Source organism: Dromaius novaehollandiae, chromosome 4 (genome assembly GCF_036370855.1).
Source record: "Dromaius novaehollandiae isolate bDroNov1 chromosome 4, bDroNov1.hap1, whole genome shotgun sequence".
Lineage (NCBI taxonomy): Eukaryota > Metazoa > Chordata > Aves > Casuariiformes > Dromaiidae > Dromaius > Dromaius novaehollandiae.
The window spans coordinates 84,802,576-84,820,914 of NC_088101.1; the positions used below are offsets into that span (position 1 = coordinate 84,802,576).

An 18,339-nucleotide genomic window follows, 5' to 3' on the forward strand; every position below is an offset into this window, starting at 1 on the left:
ACTTCTTTGAGCACTCTTTTCCTGTTTTAAAGAAATGGTCTTCTTCCACCTCTAAATGCATCTGCATCTGCCATACATTCATGGCCAAAGGGCCTCCAAGACACAGACCACCACGTACCACCAAAGTCGTCTTTTATCAGGCCTGAATGCTGCAATTTGCCCAGCAATCCTTAGAAAGAAATCCCTCAATAGCCTTAATGATGCCGGGAGGCTGCTTCTGTTTACAAAGGCATTAAATATCCCTCGACAAGTCCTAAAGAAGTGCAAAATAATGTGACAGTTGAACCAAGCTGCAACAAAATCAAGCCCAGATGCAGCACCCGTCCCGGGCACGAACACACCTGCGTGCGGTGCAGTGCACCAGTGCTCACATGCGTCACTGATTTAGTCAAACTTGCTTCAGAAGCCTATTTTTGCTGCCCTGTTTTTGGGAAGAGAGGTACCTGCTTAAAACCTGCTAGGAGAGAGAGCACAGATTTTGTAGCAAACCGCTCTCTTTCTCTGCCTTGCCTTTAACCTCGGTGCCTTTAACCTCGCCTCCGGCAGCAACGTTAATCATCCGGGGGAACCGAGCACCCGGAGGGGATGCTCGCCCCAGGCAATGGGCAAATGCTGCGCTTTGTCCTTCATCAACGTGCTCCGAAATGCAGCTAACTGCCCGAGACCAGAACATGTACAGCTAGTGAGAAGTAACTGAGGATTGTAGAAACTTACTAAAAGTAACTCTCAAATATCAACCAAAAGCTGAAGGATTCGTTATACCTGCTCACCTACTCCACCTTCATGCTCTGGATGCTTATTCAGGTCACTGTTCATCCATTTGCTCTTTAGCTAGCAAGCAAAGAAGAGAAGAGTTTCAAGTATATAAAAATAACCGTAACATTTTATTCCAAGAAGAAAAAAGTTTTACAAAAAAAAAATGCATACAAGACATAAGGGAATTTGGTGTTAGACGCAACAGCCTCGTAGCTGCAGGAGCTAGTAAAAATCCACAGAAAAAGGGGGTTACAGAATGAATGCTAAGAAAATCTGGACGCTGCTCCCAGGTACGCAAGCTTGGCACCCGCTCAAGCGCATCACAGCAGGACCCTGTTTTAGCCCGGACTGCAGGATTTCTGTAGACATCTCCCATCCCAGCACAGCCTCTGTCTGTGTAGCAAAACCATTTCCAGGTATTTTCACATAGGTTCTTCCTTCCACCAGTTTTCGGCTCGCAAAGGCCGCTGCTATTAAAAATTAGCCCCTCTTCTGTATCTGACAGGGATTCAAATCCCACAGCGGCTCAGTGCATCACCTGCGTGTCACACCAAGGGGCTAAGCAGGCCCCGGGCACAAGGAAATTGCACAGAGCCAAAACATATTCCTGTTTCTTTCCCACGAGTTAAAGCAGGGCCCAAGCCTCAGCTGTGAAGGCAGAAGTCCCCCGAAGTGATTAAACTAGGGCTGTGCTGTGCGTGACAGAGAAAGAGTTAAGCCGAGTCGACAAAGCCTATAATCTGCAATTTAAAAGTGCAGGTGTTCCGCGTGTACCTATTTGTGGTACCTTTCATGTGATTTCCCAAGAAATTAAGAGCGAGAGAGATCTCAGACGCAATGTATTATCCTGCTCGAAGTGTGCATCTCGCAATGGAAGACGTTAAATTTGAATGCAGAGCAGGACAGCACTGAAGTCTGCATTATACCGGCAGGAAAAACATAAAAACGCTCCTTTTCTGCAAACAGCACAGCAAAGACTACTTTTCATGTGAACACCAAATACTGCGTTTTCTTTTTTCTTTCGCAGAATTACTAGATGCGTTCAGGAAGTTCCAGGCCGACGATTAACTACGGTTTTGAAAGCACATTCCTTTACGCCGCATCTGCAGTCCGCAGCACGTACCCCGCAGAGCTGACACAACGGGCCTTAGAGAAATACCGCGCGGGACCTAACACGGGGAGAAAGCCTATCCTCTTAACTCACACCGACTTTCCATCTCGGGCCCGAGAGAGAGGCAGGTGCCGCGCTGCAAAGCCAGCTGAGGATGCAGGTTTCGGGCTGCCGCGAGGGACAGACAGACAGACGCAATCTGCTGCTGCGACGCCTCCACCGAGCAGTACCGCAGCCAGGCAAACTCCCCGGCCCTAACCCACCGCGTTGGCACGTTCAGCGCCGCGGCTGTTCGGTACAACGTCGACCGAGCTCACAGAGGGGACGATCTACGTTTATCTGAAATGAAGCTGTGACCTGAAATAATTTGCCCAATTCGGGATGGAGGGATAAACCCCAGCAAGGGCGAACGGCAGCCAAGTGAGCAGGGATCTGCACCTGTATTTCACAGAAGATTGCCTTTGCCCAGCTCGGGGAGGACGGCTTTCTGCACCAGCCGAGTCACTCGGCTGAGAAGCAGCATATCACAGAGAACTCGTGGAAGTAACATCTCCCTTCAACTTGCATCATCAAGGGAAGATGCAGATGGCTCTTCAAAAAAGCAGCTTTTTTTCACATTTCTTGACTGAAGTTATACTGAAATAACTCACGCTAGTGGCACAGGAAACATTTATACCCTTCTCACTGACGAGGTTGTTCATTTTTATAACCAAAGATCCAAGCCTAGGAAGAATTCCTAAAAAGAACACGGGAAGGGAGAGAGGCAAGGAAGGAAGACCAATTTACAAGCCACACGCGTGCTCCAACTTTTTTTTTTTTATATACTACTGTCCCATTATCAGCATCTCTTGTTTGGAGAGAGCATTTTTTCAGTAGGCAGGAAACTATTTTCCAATTCGCAGCTTGAGAGTGCAGTACCTTTAGGAGTTCCAGACTGCAGCAACCCAGTTCACAGGCTGCATACAGGACCGCGTGCACAAAGGGAACAGAGAAAAGTACAACGTGTATATGGGAAGAATAGGCTTCTCCCAGAAATTAGATTAGTTTTGCAATTAAAAAAAAAAATCTGTAAAATGGAATATTACGGAGAAGATCCCAAGTGTACGACTGAAAGGAAGAGAAATCTCTTTGGTATAGTTATAGACAACCAGTTGTTACAACAGAGAGAAAAAAAAAAAAACCAACTATGCTATCTTCCAATTTGCTTTTAGCGGATTTCAAGGTCGCAGGTGGATACACGCTCCTAACACCATGCCGGCATTACAACATATCCTAAAGGGATTGTGGAGAGCATAAAAGGGTTATAGGCTGAAAACAAAATCAACCTAAGCAGATTTAGAGTAAGCAAGTCACAGGATTTATGCCTTACCTGTTATCTCTAATAATCTGTATACATAGATAAGAAACAGCGCTAACAGAAAACAAGCCTTACTGATAGCACGACGGTGTTTGACAGGCCACTGTACGGTTCAGAAGAGACACGAGTGGTCCTTATCATCTTTACATGCCAGGGCCGCGCTGATGCTCTTGCCCCTTTACGGATGATTTATGGCATAATGAAAATGTGATGTCTTTCAATCCCAGAACATAAAACACTGCCGCTGAATTCTATAAAATATGAACCAGGTAGACATTCAGCACTCAAAGGAGTCTGGATGGTCGGAAATAGTGCAAGGCTCCTATTAAGTTACCACCATTAAACACATGGAGAAGACTACGTAAAAAGGGCTGTTTGATAAAAGTAACTAAACGCCCTACAGATGTTCCAAACACAACCACCACATTCAGTCAACATATTTGCATATATACTCCCTCTGAACAAACCTACGCTGCAACTGAAGATCAGTTTCAGCTGTTTACAAAAAGAAGCACAATAGTCCTTTCCTTTTCTGTCCTGATTAGGTCACGCACAATTTGTTCAACAGTCACTGAACGGATGCTTTAAACAAAGCTATATAAACGTGGGTGTTGTGACCCAGGAAGTGCCCCTGCTTTGCGGGTCCGACATACAGAATCCATACGGAGTCAGGCTGAATCCAGGAGTTCCAGAAGAGCACCAACTGCGCCAAAATAACCCTGAAAAGCAAAGAGACAGGAAAACCTATTAACCGTGCAAATGTGGGGACGCACCTGATGCAAGAACAAGAGTATCACACAGGCAGCATAATTTTTAAAACTGTTATTAATAGATAGTGGCAAGAAACAGTTATTTCTAGGTACATTACAAAAAAAAAGATTCTAATTATAGTGGCCGCATAGGAAAGCAGAGTTATACAGAATCATCTATACTCTCGATAACGCAGATAACAGTCTTCAAAAACACAGTTCACAAGCAAGCATGAGCTTGCTAGTAAATTCCTGTATTACTTACTGCAACAATATATATCATTTTGGTGACCCTACACCAAACATCGTAATAATTGGCTATGACAAAACCTTTCGAGCCTGCTGCACAATGTATATCATCAACAGCCAAAAAAAAAAACACCACTGCTATGTTCAGAGCATTTGAAGTATTTCAATTTTGACAGAGGAAAATAAATAGTTACTTCACCTCATGTTCCAAGAAAAGTGCTTTTAACTGTCCCTTTGACCAGTAGTCTAAAGCATACGCCAGAAGCCTCATTGAGATTGTATTGATCCGAAGGAAATTGCCAACAAAAACCACTCGGTTAATGTTCTGTAATTAAGGAAAAAAAAATCGAAATATTAAGGTTGAGGTTCCACTTTCTGCTAACAACTAAGAAAACGCCACCCTGGAGTAAGGGGAAAAAACCTGTATTTATAGTGCCTTTTGAAAATGCCATATGCAGCTTTTCAAATACATCTTCCAGTGAGACTTGATAAAAAGAGCAACCAGCTGAAAGCAGAGTCAAATCACCGCTCTACATTTAAGCAGTTATATCCAGAGAAACTTTACATCGCTCCAAATACCTGTTCCTGACAGCTAGGAGCGTGACTGTCTTAATGAGGGGGGTGGGAGCAGCAGAGAGAAGAGTTATGATGCATTTGCAGCTTTCTGAATTTATAATTTTAAAACTGTACTCAAAAGAGCTAGTCTGCAAGCAAGAGATGACACCGAATCAACCTGGGGTCTTGCAGCAGCAAGAGACATTTGAAGAGAGCACGGCAAGATCAGAAAAGGCCACGCTGAGATGCTCAGAAAGGGCACTGGGAAGGGCCAGAGACTAAGCTGAAAGAGGAAAAAAAGTGACTGCACTGAAAAGACTCAAGCAGGATCTGCAGAACATGATCATCATCTACAATACTGTTAAAAGGCAGTACCAGCCAAGTAGTTTTAAGACAGGTTATTTTTCAGACTCTTTTATGCTATGCAGAAAACCACTGTTGTAAATACAAATACAGCTTTTCTAGCTTAGGAGAGTAACGGAGCTGTCGGTGTCTTTGGCATCAGGTCCTCTAACTGGCTGGGAACGTTGCTCGTGAAGTGCCACCTTCTGTCTCTCCCCCCAGCTCTGACCTTTGACTTGTCATAAAAGAGCTGAACAGATCTTCACTACTAACCTGAAAAAAACATCCGGAAACCCATATCCAGCACAACTCTGACAGAAAAGGAAAGACCACCCAGGCAGTTGTATTTGCAATTTAAACCAGATTCTTAGCCAGATTTTTTGCTTACAAAATAGGAGTTCTCCTGAGCCAAATATGAACTCAGAAGCTTTCTCATTCTCCAGCCTGGAAATAATTTCTAGTTTCTCCTCTTATTGAGGTATCAGTACCAAGTACTAACTGCTCCTTCGCTCACATTCTGCTGGGGATTTTTCTTCCATCCCCCAATTCATTAACATTTCAGCCAACTATTCAGCATCATCTTTGCACTAAACTATGCATTGATCGCATGAGGAACCAGTAGATCGTGGGAAGGACTATTTACAGCACGTCTTGTATGGTTTTAACAATAAATGAAAGCAAATATTAAGTGCTTGCCAACAACAGCAAGAGTTAGGAGCACGCTTCGCCCTGTTAGCTCATTCTATAGGAACAGGCTCAAAACAACGTGAAGAACATGCCTCTGTGCTTTCATAGCCCTGTACAATGCTGCTTGACATGAATGCAACAAGGCAGCACTGTAAAGAAGCTGAAAGCACAAAGATACAGCAAAGCCCTCGGAAGTGGTGGTGCTTGACCAGGAAAACAAGAGCAACTACTACAACCCACACAGGAAAGGTATCTGGCCTCTGCTTCCCGCTGTATCCCACCTTCACTTCTCGGCACTAAAGCATTCAGACCAAGCACATCACTTAGAAGATACCGCAATATTGTGGTGGACAAAGGACTGGATATGGCTTTCCACCTTCTCCCAGTGGTCCCAAGACCTTCAGTTCATCGCACACCTACAGCTCCTCAAACTGCCTCAGAGAAGCTGCTGAACTTCTGGCAAGTAAGAGGACCTCATGAGACCCACGGCCACCCCCTAATTTAGAATTTATTTGCAGTTCCTCTTCAGTTTGCAGCATAACGATCTGGCTCAAACTGCACAGACAAGTAAGGACAAAATTCACCGAATAATTCAAAACTGAATATGCAAAGAGACGAGTATGGACACACATCTACAGAAGTGTACACCAGGGAAAAAAGACACTGCGTAGCGGCAGCACAAGCAAAAGGGATGCTTCAGACAGGAAGTAATGAAATGGGTTCTTGGGTTCTCCATTAATACCTCGTTAAGTGCACACATCCGTGCTATGGAGCCAATGTTATTGGTGATGGTTACTAAAGTAGCCCTTGCCAGGTCCTCTTTGCTGACGGATTCCCGCTTCTCCTTGCTCATCATGTTTCCAAAACTGTAAAGAAAATTTTAGGGTTAAAGGTCCATTCACATCAGTATTCCAGAGGAGAATGGGAATTACTAATTTAAACATTTTGAAGTATTTATTTCTAACTTTAAAAAACAGTGCTATCAGTAACTTCCATCCGGTAAAATAGAATAGTAGAAGGCATGGCAGCTCTCCTAAGACATGTAAATCCAGTTTTTCATCCTTGCAAAATATATCTCCTATGAAGAAACCCCAGTAAAGTCATTACCTGGATGCTACAGCCCAGCCTGGCAATCCAAACCGCTCATAATCTCCTCCATAGATGTCCCGCACTAGTTTATCCACTTTAGTGCTATCTCCATGGGATGCCATTTCTAGGGCTTCTTCAAAGGTGGAGCAACCAGTGAGAAGACAGCAGAGACCAAAAAACGTTCCCCCTCCAAGACTGCAACATAAAGCAAAATGAAAGTCATCTACCTTGCTTCTGAAAGGACAGAGAAAAAAATGGCTTCTTGCTCCACTGAAAGCTAAGATTACTAGCTATGCTTGCTTGAGTTGGGTCAGTTTGTCCCCTTCCTTCAGCCTGTTCTCTTTTCAGTGATAACAATCTTGAAAGAACAGCAGTTTTCTTTAAATCTATTACTTTCAGGTAACCTACAGCCTGTAAGGAATCTCATACCTTTACAGCCATCTACAGAGGGCATGTTTCTAAATGAGAAATTGATTTCCTTATTTTACAATATTCACCACCTTCAGAGCACTGAACAGAGAAGTTGGTCTTAAAATATATACTAGTTCTGAGTGGTCACTGGAGTACTAGAGCACAGCTGTTCAAGACTTAGGAAAAATGATGCCCTGTTCACTTCGCTGTGCACACATGCCCTTAATGATATATGATCAGAGTAAAATCTGTATTGTGCATCCATCTTTGTGATTTTTATTATAATTACTATTATTAACTTCAAGAAATTCAGGAAAGCTTAATTCCATATAGCTCTTTGGCTTTGCTGGACAACAAGTGTCACATCTTCAACTGATGTATGGTAAAAGCAGCAGTCCAGTAACCATCCAGGGACTAACTGCTCTTTGAGCATCCCATCCTCTATAACAAGGTGCTTTTCAGAAGCCAAGATTCAAATCTTTACTGCTAGGATTGAAGATAATAGTACTTAACGTGATCAATATGAGCTTATTTGGGTTAATCTCAAAACATGGGTTATTTGATGGTAAATAGTTGAATTCTTGCAGTGTGTTAACTAAAAGAAATTTAAAAAGTTTCCAAAGAGACTAGTTGCAGTAAGGAGACCAGAGCACGAAATTCAGATCCCCCCTTCCAGAAGTTATCTTTGTTGGCAGAGACACTGCAGGAAAAGCAGGAGTTCGGTCATTCAACCCACCACTTTTAGTGCAGCTTGTCCCTCATAAGGTCAGGCACAACTCACCTGCAGAAACACATTCCAAGCTCTGAAACAAAACTCCAAGTGAATTTACCCCCTTACAGTGCTTACCTGGTGCCCGTTACCCGCTTATAGTTTTCTTTTGAATACACAGCCAAAATGCTGACCCCTGAGCCAATGTTCACCAAAAGCAGAGGATATGGATTCTCCAAGTTGAACGGGAGCTTCTGACATCTTTCAGCATCAGTTGGGTTTTCAAAATAGTAGCACTCTGAATGTCCATTGAACCCAACTGAATCAATGTACAAAACTCCTTTAATAAGGCAGTCGAGTTCATCTAGCTTGCAAAGCTCAAGGTCACCCACCTAGAGGAAAAAGAAAAAAAAATAGAAAAAAAATCAAGAAGTAGATAGAGATCCAAAGTGCTCATGCTCAGGACTAGAAAAATGCACTGGCTGCCAGCTAAATTCAGCTATCTCCATTATTCCCCATGGTGGGAGAGAAAGGAGCACAGATCACAGGAGGGCTCCATCTTTCTCCACAGACACAAACTGCTAACTATCCCGGCCTTAAAGTGTGCACGCTTCAAACAGGGAAAAAAGCAACTTGACCCACAGATGGAAGCCAAGGGAATCCCACCAACTTCCAAGGGCCTGATTCAGGTTCACACTGGGAGGCACTAACAAGAAAAGCAAAGAAAAAGGAGAAGGGGGGAAAAAAGAAAAAAAGGAAACACTTTTTCAGCAGAAACCAGGAGGAAGTTATATGATTATTTTCCCCTCATATCACTGCCTGGAGCGCACAGAAGGCCTCCTTAGCGTGTATTTAGTACATTTTTCAAGCCCTGGTTAAAAAAAATATTTATTAAATATGTATTTCACCTCTAAACATGAATCTGACTTATAATGAAGCCAGATGTCACATGCCAACCGTTATCCTCCTTAGAGTTAATTCACCACCTAATTTGGCTGAACCTCAATCAACTCACTACCACGCATGCTAGAAATGAACCCTCATGAACAAAGGAGCAACACAGCAAATATTAATGTGTGAACAGAGAGCGATGAGGAAAAAACACAATGCAGATCAGCACAGCTGGAGATTAATATACAGAGCAAGTCTGGCAAGAGCACAGGCCATGCAAGTTAGAGTGAATAATTTCAGAGTTACAGGAATGTTACATGCACTTTTAGGAAAGCGAGTATCTTAATTTACAAAGATGTGAACTCGGCTCCACATGCTGTTTCCTGCACTAAGTCTGAGTTAAAATAGGTACGCTTTTCCCTAGCTGAGATTTAGAGAAGCTTAGAGTCTGCAGGGAAAGGCTGGAAGTATTTCTAGTTTTAAGCTTATACAAAGGTTCACTACCAGATCCTAATTGTATATAAGCCAAAAATGCATACTGTGCGAAAGTCCTGCTCAAATTTGTATGCTCCACCTCCCGTGGCACATAAGGTAGTATGGAGGCTTGAGAAGTGTTTTTCGCTGCCCATTTGAATAAAAGCAGGCATGTCATGAGTAGGAAAGCGTATAAAGTGCAGATTGCCTTTACGTCCACACAGGGTAAGGTCCTTTAGTTCAAGGTGCACATCCCGAATGCCTGTAGATCCATAGGCTACATTTGATGTCAGGTATTTTCGGATGCTTTTGAGATTTTCCACTTCTTCCTCCTCCTCTTCAGCAGTGATGTCCTTTGGTTCAAAATAAACAAGCTTGACCAAGGTCCCTCCAATATCCAAGCCAAACCAAGGAAAGACTATAGAGAGAGGGGAAAAAAAAGAAAGAAAAAGAAATAGGATATGATATTGTCATACCATCAGCAAGATAGTTCCCCATAGTTTACCCATGCAGTCCTCTGGGGACTCAAAGACACAGGCCCATTTGATCCATACATATCTAAAACGCAAAACTAGGAAAAAATTTACCAGTTTAGTCTTTCTTTCAGTAACGACACCTGAGTTTGTCACAGTCCTCTCGACACTGAAGTACCATAGCTCTGCATAAATGAGCATAACTCCGATTTCTAGAGATACCTCATGTTCAGGAGCTCCAAACATGATATGCAATGCTCAAAAATACTTACAGCAAGAAGAGAAAGTACCCTTCAATATATACGTAGCACAGACCTTACAATATCTGTCCACTAGCTAGCTACTGCTGCAATTTTAATCCCTAGCTATTCCTTTTATAAAGTTCTGATCCAGAGCCAGAGCCAAAGATAATACCGGTGCTTTCACATCAAAGTGATGTACAAACGTTAACTAATTACAACACATAACACTGAGGTAGACCAGTAATCTAAGATGCCCCAGGGAGACAAAAACAAATGTCTAATTGGATTATTTTATTAGTCAAATTCCCCCATGGTACAAAAATATGCATTAGTGTCAGGCCCAGCAACATTTACAGCTGTATTAGGTAATGAGCTTCTTGGAAAAGATCAAGAGAAAAACCTGATCAGATGGAAGCTGCGATTAGAGCTGCGAACTGGAACAGATTAATATTACTATTAATGAGCTGAAGGATAGGCTGGAGCTAACAAGGTACCACGGGCTCCGGAGCAGAGGGAAAATGGAAAAGCCACAAATCCAGCTTGTAAACACACATTGGAAGATAAATGTGTTCTCTCCTCAGTGGGTTAGCTTGGTTGCTGTATACAGCACAGGTAACGCAGGCCTGTTAGAGCATCACAGCTCTCCCGGAGCTGCTCGAACCATCAGTTACCTCAGTTATTTTTTAACACTACCGAGTTATTTTTATATATTTACACAGAGACCATCCCCAACCGTCACCAAAAAGCAAGAGAAGATGCAAACTCTATTTTAGGAAGCACGTTCCAATTCTAATCATCCTCCATTTCTAATGTGTTCAATTCAAGCAAGAATAGACATAAAAATAACAGCTCACACCGAATGAGGGAGATCTGAATCATCATCCAAGGGAGAGAAAAAGCAAGTGCAATTCCAGGACTTTTTGCATGACCTCTGATTTTGCACTCCTCAGATGAATTTCAGGATCGACGCAGCTTGACAAGGATGTTTCATTTGCGCTCGGTGATCAAAAGGAGAACAAAAATCTTGCAGCGATCACCAGTTTGGGGAGCCTGCTCCACCATACTTTACTCACAGCTTGAAAACTCCACCGCTACGTCAGGATGAAACGCCTCGCAAGCGCTTTACTTACGGAAGAGTTCAGCATATGTATCTTATTTCAATATCCCCCCTTACGAAGCCCTTTTTGTAGGGCACATACATCCATAAAGCACCTGTAAGCTGCACAAGCATTACCATCACCACGTTAACGGCAGAGCAAGGAACCTCACCCCCACCCCGCGCACGAGTACTTTACCTCCGTGCAGAGATGCAACGCAGCAGGAGCTGGAACGAAAGCCCCAGATGTATCAACTACCTACCGCAAAAACACGCTTTGAATAGGCGCTGTGCTCTGCTATTGAGAGAAAAGGCAATAAAAATACAAAACCAAAAATTGATGCTTGACACAACCAGCAAGTTGCCACTTGTCTAACTGAACGCTTTCTTCCATTTGCTCCCAATCCATGCAGCGACTGGAACTGGTAAATACTGCTCTATTTAAATGCTCAATCCACGTATACGGACACTAAAACCCATTTCTTTATATGCATTTTGCTTTTCAATGCTGCTATATTCACTGCTGAAAAACTAGCAAGTTGCACACAGCAGAAGGAAGGGGAAGAGACTCACCGCGCTCCTTGGCCAGGTCTTCTCCCACCTATCGCGGTCACTCCCGTCCGGGAATCGCTTTGCACAGATTTCATCTATACCGGGGGAAGGTCACCTGGGACGACTTCCAGCAGATTGCCTTTTAAGTTAACTAATTTAAACCAAACAATTCTTAATTATGGCTCTCTCTTATTATACATTACAGTCCGAGGTAAAGATCCCATGGAAGAAGGGTTTTAGTTCAAAATTAAGTATTTCTTCACTGTATTGTAAAGGATTTTTTTCTTAAGAGAGATTACAGTGCAACTTGGACCGAGCACTCAAGTAATTTGGTGCAGCACAGACAAAACTTCCTCTATGTACTCGTTTTTCTGGGAATAAAAAATACTGAACAAGGGTGCGGCACCAGACGAGAGGAGACACAGATACTATTATTTCAACAGCATGGAGAATCAGTCTTTTTTGGACACTTACAGGAAGCCAGGCAATATGAGCACGCATGGCAGTAACAGCTCTCCCATATCCGAGAACTAGAAAAATCCATGTCTTCAAAGGGAGGAAGGAGGAAGCTCTCTTGGACGAACGCCACCGCCATCTGCTACCAAGTTTGCTCTTAAAATACGGACTTTTCCAGCATTTACTGTGCGCTTGAAAGCTTTCCAAAGATCTTTCGCTTGCAAGCCACCAAAGCGATTTCCAAGGGAGCTGCTGCAGAACGCTGCAGGTCCAGAGGAGCATGCGAGCTGGTGGCACCCCGAAGCCCACGGGCAACAGCGAGGGGGATTTTTTTTTCCCCAGTTAGGAGGCACTGCCAAAATAACCAGCGCAAGAACAGGCCGGCTTTAATGGCCAAGACGGAAGATTCAAACACAGCCTCTCTCCAGCACAGCCCAGAGATCCCCTCGCTATAGCTTTGGGTCATCGGTGCTGGGAGAAAGAGCCATGCCCTTCTTTTTTCCAAGCACTTACCAGCCGGAGGGCGGTGGGAAAGACGAAGAAAGTCTTATACGGAGCACAGCAACCGGATCACGGGAAGAATCTCCTCTTCCCCAGCACCTTGGGGAAGTGGTTGGCCTCTCGGTTGGGTATTGGGACTTTCAGAAAGAAAGGCAGGAAATCCTCTTCTCAAAGGGAGAGCCAGTCTCCATTCAAAAACACTGCAGTCTTTTCCTTAAAGAAACTCCATCAATTGCTTTGTTTCCAGCACAACGATAATCGCTGCCACCACTCTTCAAACACGGAGACCGAAGAAAATAAATATACAGTGCAATGCACCGTGGCAAGGAGCGGGGTACAAACAAGGCAACATGAGATAGCGGCAAGCTCATGTCGTCACCCAGCAAGTCAGGGACACAGCAACGAGCTTTCCATTTTCATTTGGCTTCCTTAACGCAATAAACTGCGACAGCAGTTGTAAAGATTTCTCAAAGCCATTTTCTTTAAGAGAAAACTTCTTCAACTTCTGGCCTGACAAAGTATGATTCTCCCTTAGCGCAGATGCCTTTGAAAAGCAGCTCTACACATGTGGTTTCACGTACACAGCTTAAGTGCAGCTCTCAGTCTTGAAAAGCAAACTTTCTTCTAACAGACAGAGCTATGGATACGCAACAACAAACAGACCACCAGGCTGCAGTTATGGATACTACAGCTATCGCTAAATAACCTCACGTACAGAAAAGCTCAAGGACACTATGAGTTCCCACAGCAAGGGCGGCCACCCTCCCTCTTTGCATCGTCAAATCCCTTTTAGAGTCAGAACGTAAGCTCCCCGGGGCAAGAAAAATATAATGCCTTTATTTGTTACGGGCACTATATAAATAAAAAACCCCAACAAGCTATTATTTCATTCAGCTTGGTTCAAATTTTGAAAGCTACAGAAGTGTCAAGATGAAAGAGGTGATATAATTAAAGCTCTCCGTGGTGGATTTTCTTCATATGACATGCAGCTCCAGCCGTATCTCAGACTGATCCTGAAGTTATGAGCCAATTATATGAGAAGCTAAAAAGATTAGCCTGCAGAGCAACGAAGACTGATGATTTAGTTTGAGTGCATGATAGCATCTCCATGCTTACTGTAAAATATTCAACATGTTTTAATAATGTTATACTACTCTGGAAGTTTTAGAGCTGAAAAAAATTATTCATCATCATTTAATAAAAAGTGACATTAAGTCCACATATCCTCACATCTCTAAAAATAGGCCCTAGGAATTCACGTTTTGCACACAATTCCAAAACAGGAAAAGGTATTTAAGTCACAGCTTAAATTCTGCACTGCAAAAAAGCTGCCGGGACAATATTTTATTTGTACCTGATATAAGATACTAAAACTTCAGTAACTTTAAAAAAAAAACAGTTGGAAAGACCACATAATGGATGAGGATGGATTTTTTTTGTTTTTTAAGATACAGGCTTTGTTTTGGAACTTACAAATACCCTATGTGCTTTATGCAACTTCCCCTCCGCTGTTGTCAAATAGTAAAATATTATGGATGGTGCAAGGCAAAACCATCAAGGCAAGCTCCTTTTTCAGAGAAGTAAGTCTACAGAAAGGAGAAGTATAGTTTGTAATTTGGGGAAACAACCTAAAGTCAGGGAAAAGGAGGTTTTCAGGAAGAAGGAGAACCGTGGTGCAGCAGCATGGAAGAACCGGAGAGACAGGGAAAGGGAGGAAGGAAGGGGAGGAGGGCGGAAAGCTGATGAACTGGAAAATAAACGCCAAGATGGAGCCTACTCGCTGACCTACTTCTTTTTATCAGAGAGCGGATTCATTACCAGAAATATTCCACAACTCATTGCGCTCTGATCATCTTCCGTTTCAGGTCCCGCGCTTGGGAGGCACGCAGCCCTTCCCACCGCAAGCCACTTGGTAGAGTTGTCCCAGAGCCCTGCTAAATGTGGAGGGGAAAACCCTCGTTACTCATCTGGGGCATTTCCAGTCCAGTTTGCAGGTGTAGAATATTTCATTAAGGGCACCAGTAATTCATTACCAGAAAGGATTTCTTCCATATTGCCTCTGGAGCTGATAAATCTTCTTCTACACCAGCATTTCTGCACGAACCAGTAATACTACCAAGCTCCTCTTCACACTCTAGCAATGCAATAAGCCAGCGCAGACAGGACCTTCAACAAAACTGCTTCACAACTTTTCCAAGGAGAACAAGAGGGGGGACAACACTGTCCTTGACTTCTCCTTTCATCTGGGGCAAACAGCAAATCACAGCCTCGGCCATACAGATTTGCAATTTCAGCGCACTGCGAGACATTTCATAGCCTGGGAGGTGCAAAGGCATCGTTCGCACTGCTCTAATCCAGATTATCCGCGATGCCTCCGAACAAACTCCCCTCAGTGCCAGACTGTCCACGGTTCCTCCGCAGCAAAACCATCCTGGTCCGTATAGACTGGTAAAGCACAGCTACAAGGGAGGAAGAAAGATCACGAGCTTGAGCTACAGCCTGCTGAAATCCTCTCGTTCCTGGGGAAGTCGGGCTCATCTGCCAAGGCATCTGCCAGTACACGCAGGCAAGACGAGCCTCAAGGTCATAAAGCTCGTTTGCCACATACTGGCAGCAGGCAAGCGGGAGCTAAAGGAGGACATTTTTGATCACATGCCCATTAAGCGGTTTGCTTTCATTTAGACTGGCTCGTAACCTTCCTTAAGGTGGGATCGAGCATTTTAACTTCACGACATAATTTACCTTTACATCAGACGTCTTCCCCCTCTTAAGGGATGCGTTTCGCTTACACTGATTGCAAGAATTGTTTAGGGAAGACAGGTTTATCTTGTAATCCAAAATCATACCGTACTGACCTTCCAAACAGGATCCAAATCTTGTCATGAAAACTGCCTGGATGCCTATTTTTTCTAAAAGTGTCCTACTCCAGTCTCTGCATTACATTTATTTTTTCTAAAAGTGTCCTACTCCAGTCTCTGCATTACATTTAACCTTCCTGCAACAAACCAGGATCTCGATTTTTATAAGAAATTAAAGTCACAGAAACCACTCATGAGCAAAGCAGGAAAATACATTCACCTAAAGTATAGCTTCATCTAAGTCCACCCTAATTTTCACACCAGAGATCTTCATTTTCCTAGAGCTGACTGCAGTCTATTAACCAGCATTTCTCAAATTTACAATCCCACGGCTCCCATTCCTGCCTTTTGCTGCTATTTCCCCAGAATGACAGCCGCACGAGGGGCTTTTCACATACCAAGATGGTTTCTCCACATCTAAATAACAATGATCGCCACTGCTACTGTCATTACACCCCTCTCCTGATTTTCTCCTTCATCCCTATTAATTCTGCAGCAAACAGAAAGCCCTGTGATTATCTTAGTTATTTAACTCCACAAGCCGTGTCCTTGCACAGGACCACCGCTGCAATAACCAGCGGTTATTACAACCTGGAAAGGAAGACAGGGGCCGAGGGAACAGCTTACAACAGCCACGCTGACACTATGTTAGCGTTACTGAGCTGCGCTTGCTAGTAATCACTAACGCAAGCAGCATCCCTTCTGATATATAATTCTTATTTTGCACACAATGGCAAATAAGAAAGATTCCCCCCAAAAGCCCTGTAGCATTAAAGGGAGAGAATACGTCTTAAAAATGCGCATTAATAGCGTAACAATATCTCAGCATTGCCACCAACACACTGATCCTTGCTGCGAGATGCTGGACTGAGGCTCATTTGCTGAAGTCTTTTAACGTGCAGGTAGCAGCGAGCGATGCTGATGCTGTTTCACTTTCACGGCATAGCGGTTTCTTTCCAGGAGGAGCAACTCCAGCGCACATAAACAGATAATCACCTGGTTCCACCTCAAAACATGGCTGAAGTCAGCCACCAGTCACAGCCACCTGAACGGCAGCTCTGTGCTGCCACCAAAATGAAGGCTGCCATCCATTTTGCGCCTACCTCATTCCATGGACCACTTCCAACACAGCATTTCAAAACATGGCTCGGGGATATATATATATTTTCTTTTCTTTATGCAGCCTTGTTTGGTCTGTGCCCAGTCCCTGCCAAACCCGCACGGCTCTCCCCTCCCCAAAACGTAACCTGTTCTCTCCTCTCCATTGCTTTTTTCTCCTCCATCCACTACCACGTCAACCAGCCTTCTCCACCACCTGGCCCTACTGCTACATTTTGGTCCTCCATCTCATGCATCTCCTCGTCCTCGGTGCCCTTAGCAGTGACCTTCTGCCCTTCCCCACCCGGCCGAGGGTCCCCACCCAAGCACCCTGCACCCGCCCCAGCTCCCACCTCCGCATCCTGCCCAGCAAACCAGGTGCCATCTCGCCCCAAACCTCCCTGAGCTCAGCCCGTCCCGTCCTTGCCCCCACCCCATCTTGGTGGACCTGTGTCGCTGCCCCACTGTGTCCCCACTGTGCTGTTCCCCCCCCCCGCCCTGTGTCACCCTGTCACCACATCCCACCCCACCACCTGGTCTCCTCCCCCATGGCCCCACACAGAACCCCCTTCCCTCTGCCCCCCCCTTTGCCACCCCCCACAACCACCCCCTGCTCACCCCCCATTGGCTCCACCCACCACCACAGCCCTGCCCACCTGGCTCCACCCACTGCAGCCCCACCCCTGCCTTGGCTCCACCCACCACCCTAAGCCCCGCCCCTCAATACCACCCCCACCCCATCGCCACCCCCTACCCCTTAAGCCCCGCCCCTGCCCCATGGCCACGCCCCCAGCCCCACCCCACCCCAGCCACTTCAAGACCTGCCCCTTCAGCCCCGCCCCTCCCCGTGGCCACGCCCCTATCCACGCCCCTTCCCTCGACCCCACTCCTACAGCCCCGCCCCCTCTCCATTGCCACGCCCCCGGGGCCCAGCCCTCCCCCGGCCCCGCCCCTGCCTCCCAAGCCCCGCCCCTTCCCCGGCCCCCCGGCCCCGCCCCCGGCGCCAGGCTGCCCCCCGCCCCTCACTCACGCGGGCGGTTCTTGCGCACCGAGTCCCGGCGCTGGCGGCTGACGGAGCCGCCCCGCTCGCGGGGCTGCGGCGCCGCCGCGCTGTCAGCGCCGCTGCTCCGCCGCCGCCGCGGCAGCCCCGCGTCCGCGCCCCGCCGCCACGGCCTCTCCTCCGCGCCACCGCCATTGCGCAGCGGCTCCATCCGCAGCGCGGCCCGGCCCCATGGGCCGCCCGCCCCGCCGCTCCGCGCCGCGCCCCGCCGCGCTCCTCACGGCCGCCGCCGCGCCACCGCCGCAGCCAGCGCCACCGCCGCAGCCAGCGCCTCCACCGCGCCTGCGCCGAACGGCCCCGCGCGCGCGCGCGCGCCCGCCCCCTCCCCCTAGCCCGCGGGGGCGGGCCGGCCCGCCAGGTGGCTCCCAATCGGCGCGCTCCGCCGGCGGAGTGACAAGCGGCTCCGCCAATGAGAGCCAAGGACTGGACTTCAGCGGGGCGCCAGGCCCTCCCCTCACGCTCGGCCGCGGATATTGACAAGCGCGTCTGCCCAATAGCATGCGCGAGCTTGGTACGGGGCGGGGACTAAAGCGCCCGAGGGGCGGGACACTGTGCCACGGCTTCGGCCTATCGCTTCTCTTTGGGAAGAGAATGACACGCCGTCTATCCAATGACTTGATGGG

General features: G+C 46.1%; 1 protein-coding gene across 2 annotated transcripts; it reads right to left on the bottom strand.

The window, feature by feature from the left end:
- Positions 1-865: 865 nt before the first annotated feature.
- On the bottom strand, positions 866-18,023 carry PANK2 (pantothenate kinase 2). Of its 2 annotated transcripts, none has more exons than XM_064511626.1 (7): positions 17,687-18,023; positions 9,446-9,798; positions 8,154-8,407; positions 6,914-7,090; positions 6,549-6,672; positions 4,422-4,547; positions 866-3,943 (listed from the first exon to the last, which is right to left on the bottom strand). In XM_064511626.1, the coding sequence occupies exons 1-7, from the start codon at positions 17,865-17,867 to the stop codon at positions 3,893-3,895; spliced, it is 1,266 nt and encodes a 421-aa protein (XP_064367696.1). In that variant the 5' UTR covers positions 17,868-18,023; the 3' UTR covers positions 866-3,892. The 2 variants fall into 2 exon arrangements, with proteins under 2 accessions (XP_064367696.1, XP_025977605.2); XM_026121820.2 differs by lacking the exon at positions 17,687-18,023 and adding an exon at positions 10,950-11,383.
- Between the last annotated feature and the right edge of the window lie 316 nt (positions 18,024-18,339).

What these genes read in the sequence shown, in the direction of transcription:
- PANK2 (XM_064511626.1), bottom strand. Translation starts at nt 17,867, where the DNA reads ATGGAGCCGCTGCGCAATGGCGGTGGCGCGGAGGAGAGGCCGTGGCGG. An exon ending in GGCTGGGCTGTAGCATCCAG is followed by an intron (nt 6,673 to 6,913) that starts GTAATGACTTTA and finishes TTTTCTTTACAG; the next exon opens with TTTTGGAAACATGATGAGCA. An exon ending in GGATGTGTGCACTTAACGAG is followed by an intron (nt 4,548 to 6,548) that starts GTATTAATGGAG and finishes CCTTAATTACAG; the next exon opens with AACATTAACCGAGTGGTTTT.